Source organism: Cibotium barometz, chromosome 20, assembly GCF_041138505.1.
Source record: "Cibotium barometz isolate CiBa-2024 chromosome 20, ASM4113850v1, whole genome shotgun sequence".
Classification (NCBI taxonomy): Eukaryota; Viridiplantae; Streptophyta; class Polypodiopsida; order Cyatheales; family Cibotiaceae; genus Cibotium; species Cibotium barometz.
The window spans coordinates 18,575,985-18,596,180 of record NC_141065.1 but is presented as its reverse complement, the minus strand read 5'-3'; the positions used below and the strand labels follow the sequence as shown (position 1 = coordinate 18,596,180).

Here is a 20,196-nt window from a genome sequence, read left to right as displayed (position 1 = left end):
TCTAGGACTAAGTGTCTAAGACCAGGTTGCGTATTCAAGATTCAGGATCGCTCAACAGTGGATGTAACCCCACATATTAGGTTATACTTCCTTGTTTGCTTTTGGAAGTAGGGCCTCTACATGAGTACATGTTCATTCCCAATTTAGGGGAGTCAAAGAACCAGTGGTATGATAAACTATTCGAGTTACACAAAGAGTAATGGATATCCGCAACGGTTATGTTCCAAGGGATAACAAGCTAATCATGGATTAATGGGCATCTGGAATGATTATCTTCCACGGGATGGCTCAAAGCATGATAGATGACTCCTAAGAGTTTGGATTTATGATCTCTATTTAGTCTAGATGAGGATTGGATAGGGGAGATTTTGTGATTGGAATATTGTACTAGAGGTACATGACACTTGGACTTGGTGGTGCATTAAGTGGACTAGTATTTGCCGACAACTAATGCAAGATACCATTTGGTATGACAGACATGTTGTCCTTGGATGGTTCTGGTGAAATTGTCACGTTTGCAATTGCATGTTCCTCGTGGTGTACTATGAAGTAAGCAATTGAATCTTTATAGCAAGTTGTGCAAGGGGAGTCTTACACTAGCTTGGATAAGAGTCAGTAGACTTGAGTAGATGCTATGATGGGTGTTCGGATCTAAAGGTTTTCTTACAAAAATCTTATTCTCTTAATGCATTCGCGAGGACACAAATTAAATTAAGGGGGGAACTATGTTACGTCCCGACCGGCCTAGGGCTAGGGTGGGGAACACCTAGACTAACCCAAGATTAGGGTTAGGATTAAGTTTTAACCTATGATTTGGATCCAAGGACGTGGGGACCTGGAGGGTTCACACGTAGGCTAAGGGCGCTAGCAAGAGGAGGTTTGGATTGGCCGTGGGATTGGAAATAATAGCTACGGGCAAATAATAATATCTAGGAGCTAATAATGGCTAGAAGCTTATAAATAAAGCAAGAAAGCTTTATAAAAGCAGGCCACTTATAGCTAGGTTATTACTATATAAGTGACTTGGGGTCACTTATTAGACACGAGATCAAGTAGCCACGCCATAGCCTTGGGTTACCAAGGAGTGTGCAGGATCTCTCGGCCATGGAGCTGTCAACGAAGGATTCAGCTTGGTGGTATGGGACATCAGGTTGAGGTCATCGGTTACTGGCAAGTTCATGGCAATCTGACCTCAGGCTCGAGGGTGGTTCGAGGTACTGAACCTACGGATGAGTGGTGAGTCCCTAGCCACAATCCATCGCGGTCATGCGATGTTCTTGACCCTGGTCCTCAAGGGGTTTCTATGTCAAACGTTTCTTGGGCACGGTCTATGTGAAGACTTACAAAAAGACTTGGCAAGATCCATGCCAAAAAGACTTTCAGTTTACAAGAAGATTGAACTTTTCTTCAAAAACAGAATAGAAGCTTCAAAATGTATTCACCTGTGTTCAATTCCTCCAAGCATATTGAGCCTGCTCATAGAACAAAACACTCTGTTGCAAACCTCATCACTATCACATGACTCTAGACTGCTATTTTGGACCTTTGTTTAGAATTGGCACATCTTATTATTTGCAATTCCTATGATTCTCTTACTGGTCTGTTGAATTGCGTAAACTTCTATTTTGAGTTGATCATGTGTTTGCTGGCTGCTAAGTCAAACAACTAGGCAGAATCAAGTTGAAAACTTCAATGAGAAATGCCGGCTCAAAGCTCATTTCAATCAGATCGGGTGGGCCCTTGCCCAAGTGGCTATTGCACCACAATCCCCAGGTCAACCGCGACTTCGAAACCTAGCACATGATATGATATTCTACTGTCCCCCAACAAAAATCACTTCATTCATATTGATTTCTCTTTGTAATGTTCCTATTTAATGAGAATATAGAAACCACATTATCTTCCATGTAACCTACCTCAATGTCATTAGCCCCAACCATGAATTCTATGACTGGTCACTAGACACAGTGAGGGAAAAAGCCTTTAAACTCTTTTACCCATCATTAAGGTTGCAATGATACACATCAATACAAAAAGTAGACTCCATTAAGTGCATTTAAAGTGAACTTTGCAACTTGAAATGGCGAGGACATATAGTGTGGACCTTTTTTGGAGGAAACAATTCTTCATCATCGTCCTCGAGGTCACCAAAGATCCGTTTAGCAGCTGTCACCAACCCCCAAAACAACATGAAATCCCCCATTATATGCTTACAAACGCATTGTATAAACCATTCAGAATCTAAATCCAGTATGCTCCAAACACTAACTACAAGTAAACCCAAAAGGCATATTAAACAAAATGGGTGTCTTCCAGAGCTAGAGACAAGATGAAGGCCACCTTACATTTTGGTCAAGTTGAAGCCCCTTCACACTTGCTTAGCACCATTAGCATTTACATATGTAGCGTCTTTGTTTCTCTACTGACTCCTTAGTTCATCACATCTATGCTAGCCAAGCCCTCACTAAAAGGCCTTCATGTGTGATAAAGAACATGGAGCCCTTCACTAAACTACTTGGGCTTTGTGTTATCAAAAAGAGAGAAGAGGGCAGCGGAATCCAAACACAAGCACACTCACAAATAGACCTAAATCCTACTCTACATTTCATATACAAAAATGTTACAACTAAATGTTCAACTACAAAATGCAACCCAAAGTAAAGATCTCCCGATCTCACCTCACCATTGTTGTTAGATGACAGTGCTCAGCCAGATGTTATCCACTTACAAATCACTTCCAAGTTCTCCAAATCGCTTGTTGCGTTGCCCTCACCATTGCCCTCAGATTGGTGAGCTCTAAAAATTGTGAGATGGAGAACAATATTCCCTTTTATAGCAGTTCAAGAGAACTGTCATGTGCATACTCTCATGAGTGTGACGTGGACATGCTTCTACCTATTGGCCAACTCAGAGGTCGAGTACATGGCCTGATTCATGTGTTTGTAAGGGCTATTGTGCCAATTCAGTGTAATATTGTCCAAGCGTCCAATGAGCAACCAAGCGTGGACAAAGTTACTAGGTTATTGTGTTAACACATTTAGTTGGACACTTTATTAGGGTTGGTAGACTTGGTAGCCAACTTACCAATATTAGACATTATAAATAGGAGTCTAGGCCTTAGTCATATTCATTCATTGATCAGTCAGTCATCATTGGGCCATTGAGAGCTCATGAGCACTGCTACCATTGAGTATCTCTATTCAGCATTGTATATACTTCATGTTAGTATGACATGGTAGATTAGGTCATCTCTCTCTCTCCTGTGTATTGAGAATGAAAAAGAAGAAGTTTGTTGTGCATGGGTTTAAGTCTCTAATTAGGAGCTAATCACAATTAATCAATTCATAAACACGCTTCTGCAAGCACCCCTGTCACATTGGTATCAGAGCATCGGGTTTCGACGGAAGAAAGGCTGAAATTTTTTTCTCATAAGGGCATGGAGATCCATCGTGAAGAACCCCATCGTCATCAATGTTTTCACTCACTCAAGTTTGCGTGTTTTTTTTTTCATCAAGGCTGCATTTTGCAAATTTTGTACTAGATAGCCCTTGTGTGTGCAAGGGGCACTCAGCCAAAGGCGAGAAAGAGGACCAAATGCATCAAGTAGAGGGCGGAGAGAGCAAGCAACCAAGGCGGCAAGAGTTTACATACCTGGGTATGTAGGCTTCCTTGCCTAAGCTAATTGGCTACACCCATACTTCCTCCATCGTGCAGGGATGAATCATACCTTCGCCTAGTCCTTAACCATACGTATGTGACATATACATGTGTAGACATGGAGTTTCCGTAGAGTCAAAGTGCTCTTGGTTTCTTGGGAGAAAACATGGTCCACCAACATCAATCTCTGCAAGAGCATAGTGGAACCATATAGGATAGAGAGGGATGAGGAGATTATTCAGCCATTGAAGAGCCAGTTGGCAGCTTGCCGACAAAAGATCCAAGCAGGAAAGGCAGCACATACAGTGGTAAGTCCATCCATAGAGGATGCTCAACAGGAGGGGGGGTCCAAAGATGCTGGAAAGCTTTCAAGAAAGGAAGTGGTACTGCTGACAGAGTTCCCAAGTAAGGAGAAAATTCTGGAGGATGAGCCCAAGAAGCACACACTACCCGGCTTGGAGGTGATCCAAACAGATGGAGAACAACCCCTTACCTAATCAAGGATTAGCCTAGAAAACAACCATGTCCATGTGTGCACATGACAACCCCTCTTGCTAAATTTGATGACGGGATTCCAACCTTTGATATTAAATGACTGTCATCATCCCTATGTCTAATCATGGACTCTCAAACTTTTCATCTTTGCTTCTTCGCAACCTTTTCACTAAAAACCTTGCCATGTCTCTCACTCCACTCCAGATCTAGCGTTGAGATCCGTGCATCTATTCCACTTTGTCCCCTTGCCTTCATGCCCTGTACATTGGTCTCCTTCCCGAAGTTGATAATGGCATCCTCACTCCACCCCCTTGGAACCGTTTTCCTGAGAGCCTTCCTTGGTGTGCCCCAAATAGCATCCGACCCTCGGGGCTGCCATTCCCTTGGGTTCTGCTCACACCAACTAGCCCCATGGGATGTCTACCCTAGCTGTGTTACTCTCCTTGGACCTATGCACCTTCCTGGGACACTTTCAGCACTTAACCTTGTTGAGCCCGATGCTCTGATACCAATGTCACGGGCCCTACCAAGGATGGTGTATTTGCTTTATTGAATGTGTAGAAAAAGACTGACTTGGGCTGGAAATACCAGGACTCAAGTGATCTTCTACTAAGATGATCTTGGCTGAGTGTTACCTCTGCCCTTGACCTACTTCAACCACCTTGCAAAGAGCAATACCTTGGCTGTCCTGGCCTAGAGACTCTAGCACTTGTAGAAGAATAAGGTAACCATGCCTTAGGCTGCCTATCGTTTAAATAGTACTCACATGGTCGTTTTGCTCTAGTGGCTGTCAGGCTGTTTCTGCTGCTCCACGACTTCAATAAACACCAATAAAGCAGGCGCCTTTTGACACATGTGGCTCATTGGCTGACCGACTGGCCTGATGCTGGCCAACTGGGGTTGTGTGCCCCTTACAGGCTGCCAACTTGCTGCCAAGCCCTCCTATGGGCTGGTTGCTTGGGCATGGGGACTTGCATGGCCCCTAGGGTAGCCCTTCCTTGTAGGCAAGGCCTTCAAGCCTTATGGGGTGGCCCATAGAGCCTCCCCTTTGCCTAGATGCCCTCATACATGCAACAAGACTCTGACTCCTAGATCTAGTGTCCCAGGCAAGGCCCGGTACACCTCTACAACATTCCAAAGGGCGACCCTAAGTGCGGGACATGGACACCTTACCATGAACATGTACGGGACTTGTACACCTGACCATGGCCTCTCAAATGGATCCCTGGTTGACTCATCCCGGAATAGGGCTCACAAGGGGCTAGTAACCATTCTAGGCCCTACACTACTGTAGAAATATGCCACGTGGCATCCAAGTGCAGGATGCATGTGACATCACCTTCTGCTTAACTTGACGGAAGTTGCATAGCCTCCAAATAGTCCGTCAATAATGCTAGATAATTTTTAAAGAAAATCTTGTCAAGCCAAATTGCTTCATACATCCCTCTATCCCGAAACTCCACGAGAAATTGACACTCTTCGCAACTGGTGCCGCGCTTGAAGCGGCGCAAAAGGATCTGTTCTGAAACCATCACTTCGGCTTCGTCGATATGATATCAAGTTCTAGTTCATCTCGAACATCTATGGAAAGAGGTTTAGCATAGTGCTTCAACCAAGCAACATGAAACACATCATGCATGGTCCAACTGGAAGGTAACTTCAGCACAGACACCTCATTGATCTTCTTCAAAATGGGAAAAGGTCTGAAACTCCGAAATGATAACTTTGGCATCGCTTGCCCACCAGTTTCAATCTTTGTTTCATAATCCTGAGATAAACCCAATCGAATTTCTCGTCCCTTTTGCCTTGTTGGCCTGCCAAGAATAAGCCTCCTGCGCTTTGGCCAACTTGTCTTTCATAGACTCCAAAATCTCTCGGTAAGTCTCCGTCACGCGGTTAGCGTCGAACGTTGAAGACAATGTCCTAGTCGATAAAGGCTGGAACGGTCTTCCAACGCTCTCATATGGAGTCCTGCCAAGAGCTGAAGAAAAGAGGCATTCAAAACAGCTTGAACCAAAGGCAAAAATTGTTCCCACTCACCCTGGATCATGGACATAACACTTCGACACGTCGAGTGCCAATTGATTGTAAATCTTCGTCTAGCCATTCGTCTGTGGGTGGAACGCACTAGAAAAAATTTAATTCGTAACAAAATTATCAAACAATGCCCTCCAAAAATGACTGGTAAACCTGGCAACGCAATCTAATACAATGGTCCTAAGTATGCCACCTATAGGGTACCAATGCCAGATATACAGCTTGGCAACGTCTTCAGCAATTACATTAGCCTTGCATAAAATAAGCATAACAAATTTGCTCAAACAATCAATAACCGTCAAACATTGTGTGTGTCGCTTACCCAAACTAGGAGGCAGATTTGTTAGATATCTTGGAAAGAGTCATCAGGGATAGGTAGTGCTTGTAGCAAATCCACTTTCTTCCCATGTGACGCTTTCACCTTTTTTGACAAATAGGACAATGTAACACATAAGTGAACACGTCCAGCCTCATTTTGGGCCAATAAAATTGCCTCTCGATTTTCTCCAACGTTGAGTTCATGCCCCTATGCCACCAGTAATGGTGCCATGGACATCTTGGAGAATTGTTGCCCGAAACTGCTTCAAGACACAGAGTTGCCTTTTGTATAACAGCCAACCATCTCATATCAAGAAATGGCATGGTCCTCTGGCTTGTTCCCACTAAGTACCGAATTCATCAAAATCCGTGTTCTTGTGCTTCATTTCGCCCAATCTTGCACCAGCGAGCTCCATCCGAGTGGATTGGATGTAGGAAATTGTTCCTTTCCTGGAAGGACCTTGCCTGGAAGATACTCAATCATGCCACTAAACTGCTGGAAAATTTGACTCCCGCGGTGCTGTCAGTCACTCCATTGAGCACTCGGCATCGTCTAAAGCCAGCACATAGCCTAATGATCCATGTGAAACTCAAAGTCGTGGCCATAAAGAAAAAATTTCCAATGCTTTAGGGCTTGGATTACAGCTAAGAGTTCCCAATCATAGACCAAGTAATTCTTTTCTATAGGAATAATCTTACGTGACATGTAAGCAACTGGATGACCATTCTGTTGTAACACAACTCCAATAGTGTTGTTACGTGCATCAGTGATTACCTGGAATGTATCATCCCACGAGGCAAGAGCTAAACAAGGGGCCTCAGATAAAGCAACCTTGACGTCCTTGAAAGCCTCATTCCACGGGGATCATGCAGATGCATTGCCTACTGGTCTCGACTCCTTTGAGCAAATCTATGAGAGCTTCAGAGAGGTTGGAGAACTTGTCAATGTGGGTGGAATATGCCTGGCAAATCCCCACAAACAACCATACATCGTACGCTATTTCTGGAATCTCCCAATTCAGAATTTCTACCTTGCCATTCTCTCACACTCTACACCCTTGTGTTCTTGTCATTGAGCATTGTGTGTGCATGAGTCTAGCTCTCCATCTTGCCAAATCCAATACTTCATAGTAGCACTTTGGCGGGATCTTGTTGGATGTCTTCGGCACTTATCATATACCCAAGGTAATGTACCTCCAATAAATAAAACTCTGATTTCTTTTCATTGACATAAAGACTGTTGCTTGCCAGCAACTTCATCACTTTTTCGACGTCAATGTCGTGTTGCTCGACTGTAGCAAGAAAAACTAGTATGCCATCCAAGAAAATGAAGACACTTTCTGATCAAGTCCTTGAACGCATGCATCATCCTATGCGATTAAATGTTGCGGTGCGTTTGTCAATCCCAAGGACATGACCACACAAACTCGTAGTCGGCCCGTTTAGTGCAAAAGGTTCTCTTGGGAATGTCCCCTTTCACGATCCATACGTAATAGTATCCAAACGTTAGGTCAAGCTTTGAAAACGCCTTGGCTCCATTCAACCTCTCTAGAATATAGTCAGTCAGAGGTATCGGGAACTTGCTCTTCACTGTCAACTTGTTCTGAGCACGATAATCCACAAAGTCTAAAAGATGCATCCTTTTTCTTGACAAAAAGGATCGGTGCTACAAACAGAAACACACTAGAGCATATGAACCCCGATTGCAACAATTCATGGAGTTGGCGGTCCAACTCGATTACATAGCCTTGCTCAGGTGATATGGAAACTTACTCGATGGATACGAGCCTCGGAGGAGATCAACCTTCCAATCCTCCGGTCTAGACAGGAGGAGCTTGGAAGGGAGATTGTCTCGAAAGAAAATCTTATGGAATCGGTCAAGGAGAGCCTGGCACTTCTCTGAAGCACTCGTAATAGTCTGGGCGGTCTGAGCATAGATTGTGGGTCTTTCCTCAATTCTCATTTAGCCTGCATGTGGCTAATGAGAGGAAAGTTAGGGATGCCTGGTTCACACTTGATGATAACCTGGGCTTTGAACACGTTCTGGAAAATCCAAAAAGTGTGCTCTTCCCAGTCATTATCAGGGTGAAATTTATGAAACCAAAGAATCCCTAAGATTATGTATGCTCCTATAAGAAGGGCAACCATAACATCTCGCACAAATTATGTACCCTAGATAACTAACTTAGCACTATGAACCTCAAACTTGATGTTCATGGTCATTCCTGTGCCAAAATCCTCAACATGTTTGTCTACAAAAGTTAGTGGGAAGCAGGCCCACTGAGCCGCATGTTCCGTGATCACATCCTCTGTGCTGCCACTATCAAACAAGACAACGACCCTCTTGCCACCTATGTAGCCAAAGGTCTTAATCAACTCATTGTGCTCATACTCCTGGTTTTGGGTACCCTTCTCCTTATCTTCGAGCTCTCGGCTAACAATGGTGCCAACCGTGGGATTTGAAGAACTCGGGACATCCTGGGGAGTCGGTGTGGGAGCATGACTCACCATGGATGCGATCAAGGTTGGTGGTGTGGTTTGGGCAAGGGTTATCTTCACGCACGCCCTAGAAGTATGCCTTGTTGTATGACAATAAAAGTATCACCCCTCCTTGTATTGGTTCTCCTCATCTTGGCTGAGCTTACCACCTGTCTTGCTTGCTTGCACTTTCTAGTCTAGAGTAAATTTTGGCGCATTAATTGAGTTCTTGGAGCCAGAGGCTCCCATGTCCTGTCCTAGGGAAGACCCCGTTTGGTTGTGGCCCTTACCGCACCAACCAGGTGCTACCTTGGGGCGCTATGAGCTAGGAGGTCTTGGGCTTTCCACCATTGTACTTCATCTTGGCACTTTGCGTGAGGGCTAGTACCCGTTCGAAGGTCGGTGGTTCAAACATAAGCACATCCCATTGGATTTGCATATCTAAACCATACAAGAATTGCCCTTTATTGTCCTCTTCTGATTTTGGCAACTATAAAGTCAGGTGAGTGACTACTAGCAAATTGGAGGACCGGTTGCATGCTCTAGCGCAATCCCCCTAAACTCATCCTCGAGCCGCTAAAGATAGTGAGGTGGTAGAAACCGCTTCTTGAGATCAGTGACAAAATGGTCCCATTCGTAGTGGGCAGCAACCCGAAATTGGGAATTTTCTTGGGCCCAATGTGTCAACCAAGATATAGCTTCCCCCTCTATGTAGAGGCTACTTAACACAACTTTTTCCACATCAGACTTGCTACCAGTAGCAAAATAAGCCTCAGAAAGATGAATCCATGAGTACAAAGATGTGGGATCAAGTTTACCATTATAGTCACTAAAATTCACCTTCTCGTGGAGATGAGTCAAGGAAGCATCCGGTACCATCCTTGGCATCGAGAGCTGTAAGAAAGCATTCATACTCCACATGTTGTCTTTGTTCCTCCTCTCTGACAACAACGCGAGCTGCCGCCTGCATCTAAAGCTTTAACTCCCGTACTTGTAAGTCATGTAAAGCACGGGACTATTGTGTTAACTTCGCAATGGAGCTAGCTGAGGGCAAAGATATGGGAAGGGATCTCGATGAGAATTGGTGAGGGGGAAGGGGGGGGGGGGGGGGGGGGGGGGGGGGGTTGCGATGGGGGGTGAATTGTCCTGAAAAGGTGGCCGCTTCTCCAAGGCCTGAATCATAGCCTTGTACTCGAGCATTTGGTTTTCTTGTTGCGTCATGACACACATAAATTCCTGCAACATGGCTTGCATTTCTCAAATGGGAGCTTGGCTTCTTGATGCGGTCATTGTAGAAAGAAACCATTTCTTCAGGGGTGTGGTGTTTTCTCTCATCGTTAGAGTTCGTGATAGTGGGAGTGCTCAAGTTTTCCTCTGACCGCAAATAAACCATCCAAATGTGTGTGGGAGACGTTTTCGGTCGCTTCAGGAGGCTATAAACCAACTACTCTTCAAGAGACATGAGTCACACCCGAATGGAGAGTGCTATCGGCGTCTATAAACCAACCACACAAGCGAAAAAGAAATTTCTTTCTTTTTTTTCTTGGCTGAATTTCTTCACCAAAAGGCAAAGCTCTAATACCATTGTGACATGTGGAGAAGCTCTATGTATCTTCTTTCAGCCCTACAAATCACCAACAAAGACAAAGAAAGAGAGAGAGTGTCTCCTCGGGCTCTGAGTGTCTCTGCTCTCTATAGAGTAATTCCCTGCTGTGTAGGGGCTAGGAGTGGGGTGGATCTCTGAAAAAATGTAGTAATCTGTGTCTGTCGTCCCCCCTCTGGAGCTGTCTAAGCCTGTAATGATGTCTCTCTGTGACGCTGTATGTCTAGAAGGAATCTCCCCAGTATGCGCTGGTCTGCTGCCTCAAAGATCTGGCGTAGGGAATGTGGCTCTCTAAATAAAATGGGATATCTCTCTCTGATGGCTGTATATGCTCTGTATTTGCATACATAATGCTCTTCACTCTCCACCTCCTCTCTGCACAATCTGCATACCCTCTCCTCTCGGGGGATCCGTGCTGCTCTGCCAATCTCGATCTCCAATCGATGTGATGAGACTCTAAGCTGACCAATAGCTACTCGGGAGCCGTGTGGTAAAAAGCCCTCCATGTATCTAGGCCTCTCTATAAATCCATCATCAGTGATACTCATGAAGTGATCTCTGTAGTATACCATCTTCGGTGGAAGAGGCTGTGCAGGCGATATCCATGTCTCTCGTGTATAGAGCTGCCATAGGTCCTATCTCAATACTCTGTTCCTCTCACTATGAGAGAGACGGATATGTGGTGCATCCCTGTCATACTGGAATGGTGGTAGATGATCCATGTCTAGGCCATGCTGTGAGAACCAATGTGTGACCTGTGCATACCATAATCCTCTGTCTCCTGCCTCAGCCAGCTGTCTAGATGCCTCAAAAGCTCTGTATGACAATCTGTCCTGTGGCATCTCTCTGAATCTGTCTGGCAGGCATATAGTCTGGAATATGGCCTCTACCATCATAGGAGGCGCAGCAAACTCTGCTCGGATAATGTCTGAGGTACTGACGGTTTGTTGCGTATCATGCGTGCCATCATGAGGACCTGTGGTCTCTCTATCTGTGTCCACCAATGGGTAGCAAGGCCTGGCGCCCATACCGCTGCTCCATACATCAGTGCCGGTGTGACTAATGTGTCAAATAGCCACCCCTTCGTCCGGGGCTCCTGAAAATGCGCCTGGTGGCACTGTCTCTCTAGCATAGCCAATGCTGCATATCCCCGTGTCAATCTAGCTCTGGCTGCTGAACCCATGGTGAAGCGCGTGGTTGCTGCAGAGAAGGTAACCCCTAGGTTCACGTATGATGTCACCACCTCCACCTGGCGTCCTGCGAGAGTGAATGTCAGCTGACTACTGTCCTGTCTCGATGTATGAAAGACCATAACCTTGGTTTTCCCAAGGTTCACAGTAAGACCCCTCTGTGTGCAAAAATCATCGAGTGCATGTAGATGTTGTTGTAGACCTCCTGAAGACTCAGACACTAATACAATATCATCAGCATAAAGCATAATATGTACTGAGGTACCTGCTAAATCAACTTCATCTCCGCCTCCCCGTGTAATGAAGCCAGCCACCTCATCAATGTATAACCCGAATAGCGTGGTAGAAAGTGGGCATCCTTGCTTCACACCAATGATGCTAGCAATAGTCTCGGACATACCTCCTGGGCATCTGACTCGCCCAAAAACCTGCTCATATAATGCATAGATCCCCCATGTCATATCTGCTGGTATGCCAAGAGACTGCAGGCGCTGAAAGAGCGTCTCTCCTGGTACTGTGTCAAATGCCTTGCGGAAATCCACAAAGTAGCAATAGAGCTTTCTCTTCCTCACTCTGGCCTGATCAATCATACATCTCAAAGTGAATACATGGTCAGTGGTAGAGAAAGCTCTCCTGAACCCTGCCTGCCCTGATGAGCGTAAACCTGCTCGCTCAGCATATAAGCTAAGCTCTTGCTCCAACACTGCACCATAGAGTTTGGCCAACACGTGGCCAACCATAACCGTCCTGTAGTTGCTCGGATCAAGCATATCCCCTGTTTTGTGGATCGGCACAATGGTGTGCACCATCCACTCCGCAGGCAAACCCTCTGCTAGTGCTCTGTTAAACAGATGTGCAAGAAAAGGAGCCAAAGAATCTACTGCATATATGAGATGCTCACCCTGTAGACCCATATGGTCGACGGCCCGTCCATGCTGTAGGTGGCGGATAGCTTCCTTTACCATCGAGTGAGTAAAGAAGCTAGCTGTGGTAGGTCGAGGCTCCTGTGGCTGAGGTATAGGTGGCTGCTGTGGAGCGTGGTATAGGCCCTCTGCATATGTGTGCCATGTCTGTGGGTCTGCCAACGGGTGTCGGTGTCCGGGGCTCTATGAAGTGGCGCCATGAGATAGGGCTATCTCTAGCTCCTGTATCTCTGCGAAGGCCCGCCTTTTGCGGCGAGTAAGTCTCCTCATCTCTCTCCTCGACTCCTACTCTGTGATGGCTCCCAAGACTCTCTGTATGCGGAGCCGTGAGTATAGGGCTCTGCACTCGTCATCATACCATCTATTCTGGGGCATAGTCCTAGATCTCGTAGGCTCTCCTGAGTGGACACGATGTGGGAAGCTCTGTAATGCAGCCGTGTGTAGGAGTGATGCCAGCTGGGCTGTAATGGTATCCATAGGTGCCAGGGGATCCATGAGTAGGAGCCCATCCTCTACTCTGCCAATGTATATGTCTGCCATGTCATGTGTGAAGTAGATGGTAGTGTGTGGCGTCGATATGTGGGGGCCTGGTGATACTGGTGATCCGGCTAGTGAAAATGCCAAGTATGTATGATCTGCCCCAATAGGACGAGGTGGGATGGAGAACGAGGTGACAAGCTGTGATGCCTCCAAAGACCCCATAATGTAGTCTACCACCGTGCCTCCGGTCCGTGTATGACCTCCATGTGGGAAGCATGTCAGCCCTCCTGATCCCGGCCACTGTAGCATCCCGTTATAAATAACGAGACGATGCCTGGCTCCCAACTCTAGTAAGTGGTCCCCATTATGTCCTCTATCTGGTCCAGTGTCCTCTAATACCCGACTAGCCCCTATCTCCTCTGGATCCACAGGGTGGAGGATCTCCATGTCATCATAGTCATACACCTCACACTGTCTGCTCTGTGTGTGGGCATTGAAGTCACCCGTAAGAAATACTTCCCCTAGTGTAGAATAATGCATAATCTCCTCTAACAGACAAGTGTATGGCGAGGCTCCTGTCTCCTCCTCCTGTGGCATCTCCTCTGTAATGACATAGGAGGATCCTGATGGAGAAAAGTAACATAGGGCTATGTATATAACCCTGTCCTGTGAGAGCTGTAAGCTGATCCACATGTATCTGGCCTCTGGATCCTATGCTACCACTCTCAGTCTCCCCTATAGCTCCCATCTGAATAGAACTGCTACTCCTCCCGACCCTCTCGAGGTACCCTGGCATGTGGTCCTCCTGTATGCTGACTCCCACTGGAATCCCTCTACTCGAGGTAGCCCTCTCTCTGGGCTCTGATGTGTCTCAGTCAGAAGTATGATGTCTCTCCCCACCATAACATGCTCCAGTCGTCCAAACTGCACCCATAGTGAACCATTACAGTTCCATACTGCCATGTGTATCTCTGTCAATGGCCTGGTCTGTGTCCCATAGGCCCCAAACCGCTAATCCATGGGCCGGCCATCAATGATGACCCGACCATCTCGATAGAAGGCCTTCTTGCCTTCTCTCCTCGCGTGTAAGACTCGTGGCATGCAAGCTCTCCTATGCTCTAGCTGCAACCTCGTGAGATCATCATCCAAGAAAATAGGAGCTCCCTCTAAGCCTCGTAGTATGGCCCTCTTCCTCACGAAGGTGACCCTCTCCGTCTCTCCTGCAAACTGTAGGATGAGGGCTCGCTTGCGTGTTGAGTCTTTCCCGGCTCTCCATGCTTTGGTGAAGGGGAGAGGGTCCTCTTCCCTATAGCCTAGCTTCATGTATAGAAGCTGTCCATCTTTCTCGGGAGAGTTGTATTAACGTCTACAAAAGGCCAAAATGACCTATAAGACCAAAAGGTTACATCATGTCCAAATAAAAATCAAACAAAGTAATAAGAGCTGAAATGTCATATTTGATCCCAAAACAAAAAGTGTCCAGCTCTCATATCACCCTAAAATATCCCGCATAGGTATTAGGTCCCGAATACCATCTGTAGGGCCCCCACCACGAATGGTGTATATGCTTTACTAGAATGATGTACAATAACGTAAATCTGTAGATCTGATGATCTGTTCTTGACCTTTCACCTTCAACTTGGCTGCAGCACTCCCCTTGGCTGTCCTGGCCCTTGGAAGACAGCAACCCTTTGTAAATGTTCAGATGCATGACTGAATTCTATGCTTGGCTACTTATAGCCCCTACTGATGCTGGTCAGTTTGCTCTAACAGCAGTCAGCCTTCATGACCTGTTCTTAATGCATTTAAATGCCCTTTTTCAGGCGCCTTTTCACACTACTGCTCTGGCCACCCTGTGCACTGCTGTCCAGCCACTGCTGGGGCTGTCTAGCCTACGCAAGCTGTCCAGCCATGCTGGCTGGCTCGCCATGGGCTAGCCCACAGCCTGGCCAAGCCTTGGGGCTGGCCGACTGGACTGCCCATGCCTCCTAAGCTGGCTGACAGGCTGGCCACCTTGCTGTCCAGGCCCCCACAGCACTGGCCGACAGCATGCCCTAGCCTCCTAAGGCTGGCCAACAAGGCCAATGGGCCTCTTGGGTCCTTGGGGTGGCCTAAGGCCTACCCCGTGCGAATCAGGGATACAACACCCCTTTCTGAGGTAGCCCAATGGGCTGGCCCCCCTTCTACATGCTTCTACCCAGATGCCTGGCATCTGGTTGCAAACCAAACACTCAGAACACCTGACATCATTCTAGAGAGGGAGACTCAAAGTACGGACTGGCACTGCTTCATGTGCAAGACAATAAACACCTGACCAAGACCGTGTATGGGACTCGTACGCCTGACCTTGGATACAACTATTTGGCCCTCTTAGAACTATTCACATGATGGAACCTTGGCTCGGACACTGGACAAGTAGAAGGCGGCATGGGGACACGGACCAGGTAGCCATGGGGACAGGGACCACGTATTGGACCAGCTAGGTAGCCACCGTATCGCACTGCTCGTTTCTGCCTGATCAGCTGGCTGCTGCTGCCTGTGCACCTTTGCCAGCTGCCAGCTGTCCTACGCTGTTGCCACCAAGCCACCACAAACTGGCCAGCACCGCTTGTCTGTGCGTTGCCTGCCTGGCTGCCACCACCAGCCTTCTGAGCACCGCCGACAAAAGTTGCAGCCGCCATCACCTGATGAGCACCGTCTAGCTGCTACAACAGATCCTCACCATACAGTTATCGTTTTGTCACAAGGAACTGCATCGGTTCATGCTTCTTTGAACGACCCTTTGAGGGTTGTCTCTACTCCAAATTGGGCAGCAGAGTTTACAGCTGGTCATCATAAGCTTCGTCTTTTCCTCATATCTCGTGTACTTTGTCTAAAAGCCAAGGGTTCCTTGAAGTTGGATTTGAACTTGGATTTGGACTTGGATTTGGACTGGGTTTTGGATCTGGTACTAGTCCGGTGAGAGATTCTTGTGGGTCATCCTCGTGGTGTGCTTGGCATTAGGATCTCATGCCCCGACATCAACATCGACTTGCTGAAAATCACCGGCACTCTGATACCATGATAGAATGTGCAGCGGAAGAAGGGAAAGAGGCAACACAGGAGAGAGAGTGAGAACACAGGTGAGAACCTGCTCTCAATATCATCACCAAAAGGAAAACATGTCCCGAGCAAGAGGGGAGAACCTCGTAAGTGAGGGACTGCAGCTAGACAAGCTAGGCAAGCAATGCTAAGCAGTGAAATATGAGGGAGGCATGCCGGCTATATATACTACTACATGTAGGCAGCCGACTGGAGCAAAAGAACCTCCACGACTGGGAAAAATACCCAGGACCATAAATGGGGAATAAATATGGGTAAAATATAAGTGAGGGGTGACCAGCCCCTCATACTAACATGGTCAGCCCTAGAGGCTAAAATAGGACACCAAATAGGAAGCCACCAAGTAGGGGATGATGTCTAACACTGCTTACCACGAATGCAAGAACTACAGCGTCCCTGCCTACTGCCAACATCTGGCAAGCCATCCACCATCTAGTCCCGGAAAGCCCGCCGCAACAAATCCACATTCAAGAACCAAAAGTGCCACAAATCACCGATCTGAGTGCCTGTCAGAGAGGAGAGTGCTGAGAGTTTGTAGATACCGTTCTCCACTCCGCCTTCCCATACAACCTAGCCTCTTTCTCTATCCCGTAGAGCAACAAAGTGCTCCTCAAACTCCACCCGGAAGCCAGTCTTGCAGACCTCATGCACTGACAATAGATAAAAACCAAGTGCGGGGACGTAAAGAACATGAGAGGAATGCTTCCCCCCTCAGCCATCGGGAATAATCTCCATCCTGCCGTCACTATGAATCGGTATGGTGGAATTGTTGCAAATGAAAATTCGACCTAACTGCCGTTTGAGATCCTCCAAGAACTCACGGGAAGGAGTCATGTGCCTATGATCAAAGAGGAGTAAAATGCTGAGTACTGAGACGGCAAATGGGACAACAACGTGATGGCCATGTCCTTTGAAGATATCTCTTTCCCTGCCTGAAGAACCTCCTGCTGAAGAGCCTGCAACTTGTTGATGTGCTCCCGCATCGTCGACGACTTTGCAGGATTCATCACCTGCATCTGCACTTCCAAGGAGATCCGCTTCATGGGTGATACCCTATTATACAGAGAAGCCAAATGCTGCCAAATCCCTCTGGCCCGCGTCATATGCTTAATATGATTAATCACCTGTGGTGTGCAATTTAGGAAGATGAAAGAACGCAAACATTGACACGATCCCATAATTGTGCCTAAGCCTCCCGTTCTTTCCGTATAGAGGGCAACTCCCCGTCTTCCAACTCCGGCCGTGGAACACCAACAACAATGAAATCAACCAAGTCATAAGACTCCAAAACGGACTTCATCATTACCTTCCATATGCCGTAGTTGTTCCCATCCAACTGTCAGTCCACCGGGAACGTGGGGAGTGTAGGGATCTTCACGTGCTTCTCAACCATCTCAAGCAAGTCTACCATCTCAAGGGTTCACAAGGTCTTGTGAAGGGAGGGTGGGTGAGAAAAAAGAAGAAGAGGCTGCAAATAATATGCAAGGTGGCTGTCCAACGATGATGGCCGCCTTCTACCCGATCTCCAAGTCCCGAACAGCCCAAGCAATCTCCAATCAGCACCTCAAATCAACAAACCCTCAAGGTCCCACTTTCTCCAAGCTTCAAGCCACCTGGGGCTCTGATACCATGTCAGAATGCACATTGGAAATGAAGACAACTGCTATAGAGAGCAAAACGCAAGTGAGAGAGGGAGAGAGAAGCTATATAAACTCTATATATACACTAGAGAAATCCCGAAATGATACAATGGCAAGTGTGGGGGACAGGGGCCATTTTATATGGCCCTAGGCTGCAGGTCGGTCAGCCCAAAACAAGCCGACAACAGTCAGATGCTCACGACCAGCAATAAGCCAGTCGACCAAGTAACCAACCGTCGACTAGTGCTGCACTGTAGGTCGGGTAGCAAAGGGATCAGTCGACCAACACCTGATACAACCGACATGCCTCCCACACCCAGAAAAAATGGGAAAAATACATGGAAAGTGAGGAAAAATGGGGTAACACCAAAACTGGGCGGGCACACCCACAACAGAGGCCCTGGTGTAATGTACAGACAGGAGATGACTGCTAACAGGTTCCACATCCATGAGCTGAGAGGGGGTGTTAGCAATCACCTCCTGTCTGTACCTTCTTACACTGTAGGGAGTCAGGGCCAGTGATGTGGTGTGCCTGCCCACATGAGGAGTCTCCATTTTTTGTCCATGTTTTCCAAGTTTTTTCTAGTTTGGGGGGGGGGGGGGGGGGGGGGCTGTTCTTTTTTCCTCTCTTCTGTCGGCTTGTAGGAGGTGGCCAACTTGGGGCTGGCCGACCAGCCCATGGGGCATATAGAGGGGCTGTCAGCCTGTTTTCCACTGGCCAACTGGCAGCCCCAGCCCATATATATACCACTTCATCACCCCCCCCCCCCACAGTACCGGATCTTGTGTATATAGCAAAGTGTATATAGCACTTCTCTCTCCAGCACTTCTACGTTTTTCTTCTCTCAGTTTTCTATCTCATTTCCGCTGCACATTCCAACATGTTCTTGGTTCTACTTTCTCTTCCTTCAGAATGCACTAAAGTTGGTGCAAGCACGTATTGTGATCAAATGAGTCAATGCATTAGTGACTAGAGTGTGGATAGCACAATTTTGCTATGCCATTTCTTTGGGGTGTTCTTCCCATGAGCTACCAAAGAATACTCAGTGGCTTGCAATGTTTTTTTCTTGGATGGTTGGACAAACGGAAAGTACTGGATCAAACAGAAGTTGGTCATCCGCATGTTTCTTTGAAGATCTTTGTGTTGACGCAACGAAGACGGAATGTGAACGAGGGCACTTTATGTGAACATCATATAGCTGAGGACAGCTGCAATGCAAGTGGGGGAGAATGTGACATCTCACCCATACATACACGTGGACAGCAACCAAGACCGTGGGCAGGTGATGATGTAGCAAATCAGCCACCGACAGTGATAAAACAAACCAACTAGCAATGATAGAACCTATATAAGTGCACATAGGAAAATCGTCATATTCATCTACATTCACTTTATCGCTAGAGTCCTCATAGTGTTTCGGTCTTCTCTTGTACTCGAATTTCAATTCTATTGTACATAATACAAATCAGTAGTTTAGGACTATTGTGTGTGTTGTATGTGTGATTCTGCCCCACCTTTAAAAACATTAGCACATAGGCACAAGTGTTCTACACAAAACCTCTTGGAAACCTCCATTGTCCACTAACTCGGCCTTGTCCTCATTTCACAATGTCACCATCTCGCAATGTCACCACCTCAGACCCATGGTGCCTAAAACTAGATGCATTTTCCAATGGCTTAATAACTCCAACTGAAGTTCTAGATGATGTTGAACAGACCACTCTTCTATGGAGCAAGCTCGGTAACAACTTCCCAAAACTGCTTTAGTAATTTTCTTTCAGTTTTCAGCCTTGGCCACCCTTGGCAGTGAGATTAGTTAAGTAGACCCACCTTATTCCATGTAAATCAAATGCACATGCTCATGAGATGGTAGATAGACTATTCATCCCTATGATCTTTAGGCTTCATGGAAAGCCTTGTTCTATGGCCTAGGGACTAAGTTGCAGTTCACTTACTAGTCCTCATTCTATGGCCTAGGACTAAGTTGCAATTCAGTTACTATTCCTCGTTCAATGGCCTAGGGACTAAGGTGCCTCTCACCGTAGATGGAACAGCCAGAGAGTGAACAAAAGCTTGTGGTGTCGCATGCACTCTGCATTCAGTGCATGGTGACAAACTGGCTCATCATCAGCAGTGCAACATTTGTACATTATTAGAACCCAGGAGGATGATATTTGTCGTATGCCGTGACCCCATTGTACATCCTCAGTCCAGGATTATTTAGGCACAAGCTACGTAGGTTATTCCTCAGCCTTAGCAGGTCAGTCAATCA

At 46.8% G+C, this 20,196-nt stretch overlaps 1 protein-coding gene across 2 annotated transcripts in view; it reads right to left on the bottom strand.

Annotated features, from left to right (window-relative positions):
- Nucleotides 1-20,196, bottom strand: part of FIP37 (FKBP12 interacting protein 37) — a 94,760-nt gene that overhangs the window by 70,384 nt on the left and 4,180 nt on the right. For both annotated transcript variants that reach the window (XM_086814533.1, XM_086814532.1), the window contains one exon: nt 2,105-2,166. In XM_086814533.1, the coding sequence (XP_086670659.1) occupies nt 2,105-2,166 (62 nt within the window). The remainder of the gene's footprint in view (nt 1-2,104; nt 2,167-20,196) is intronic.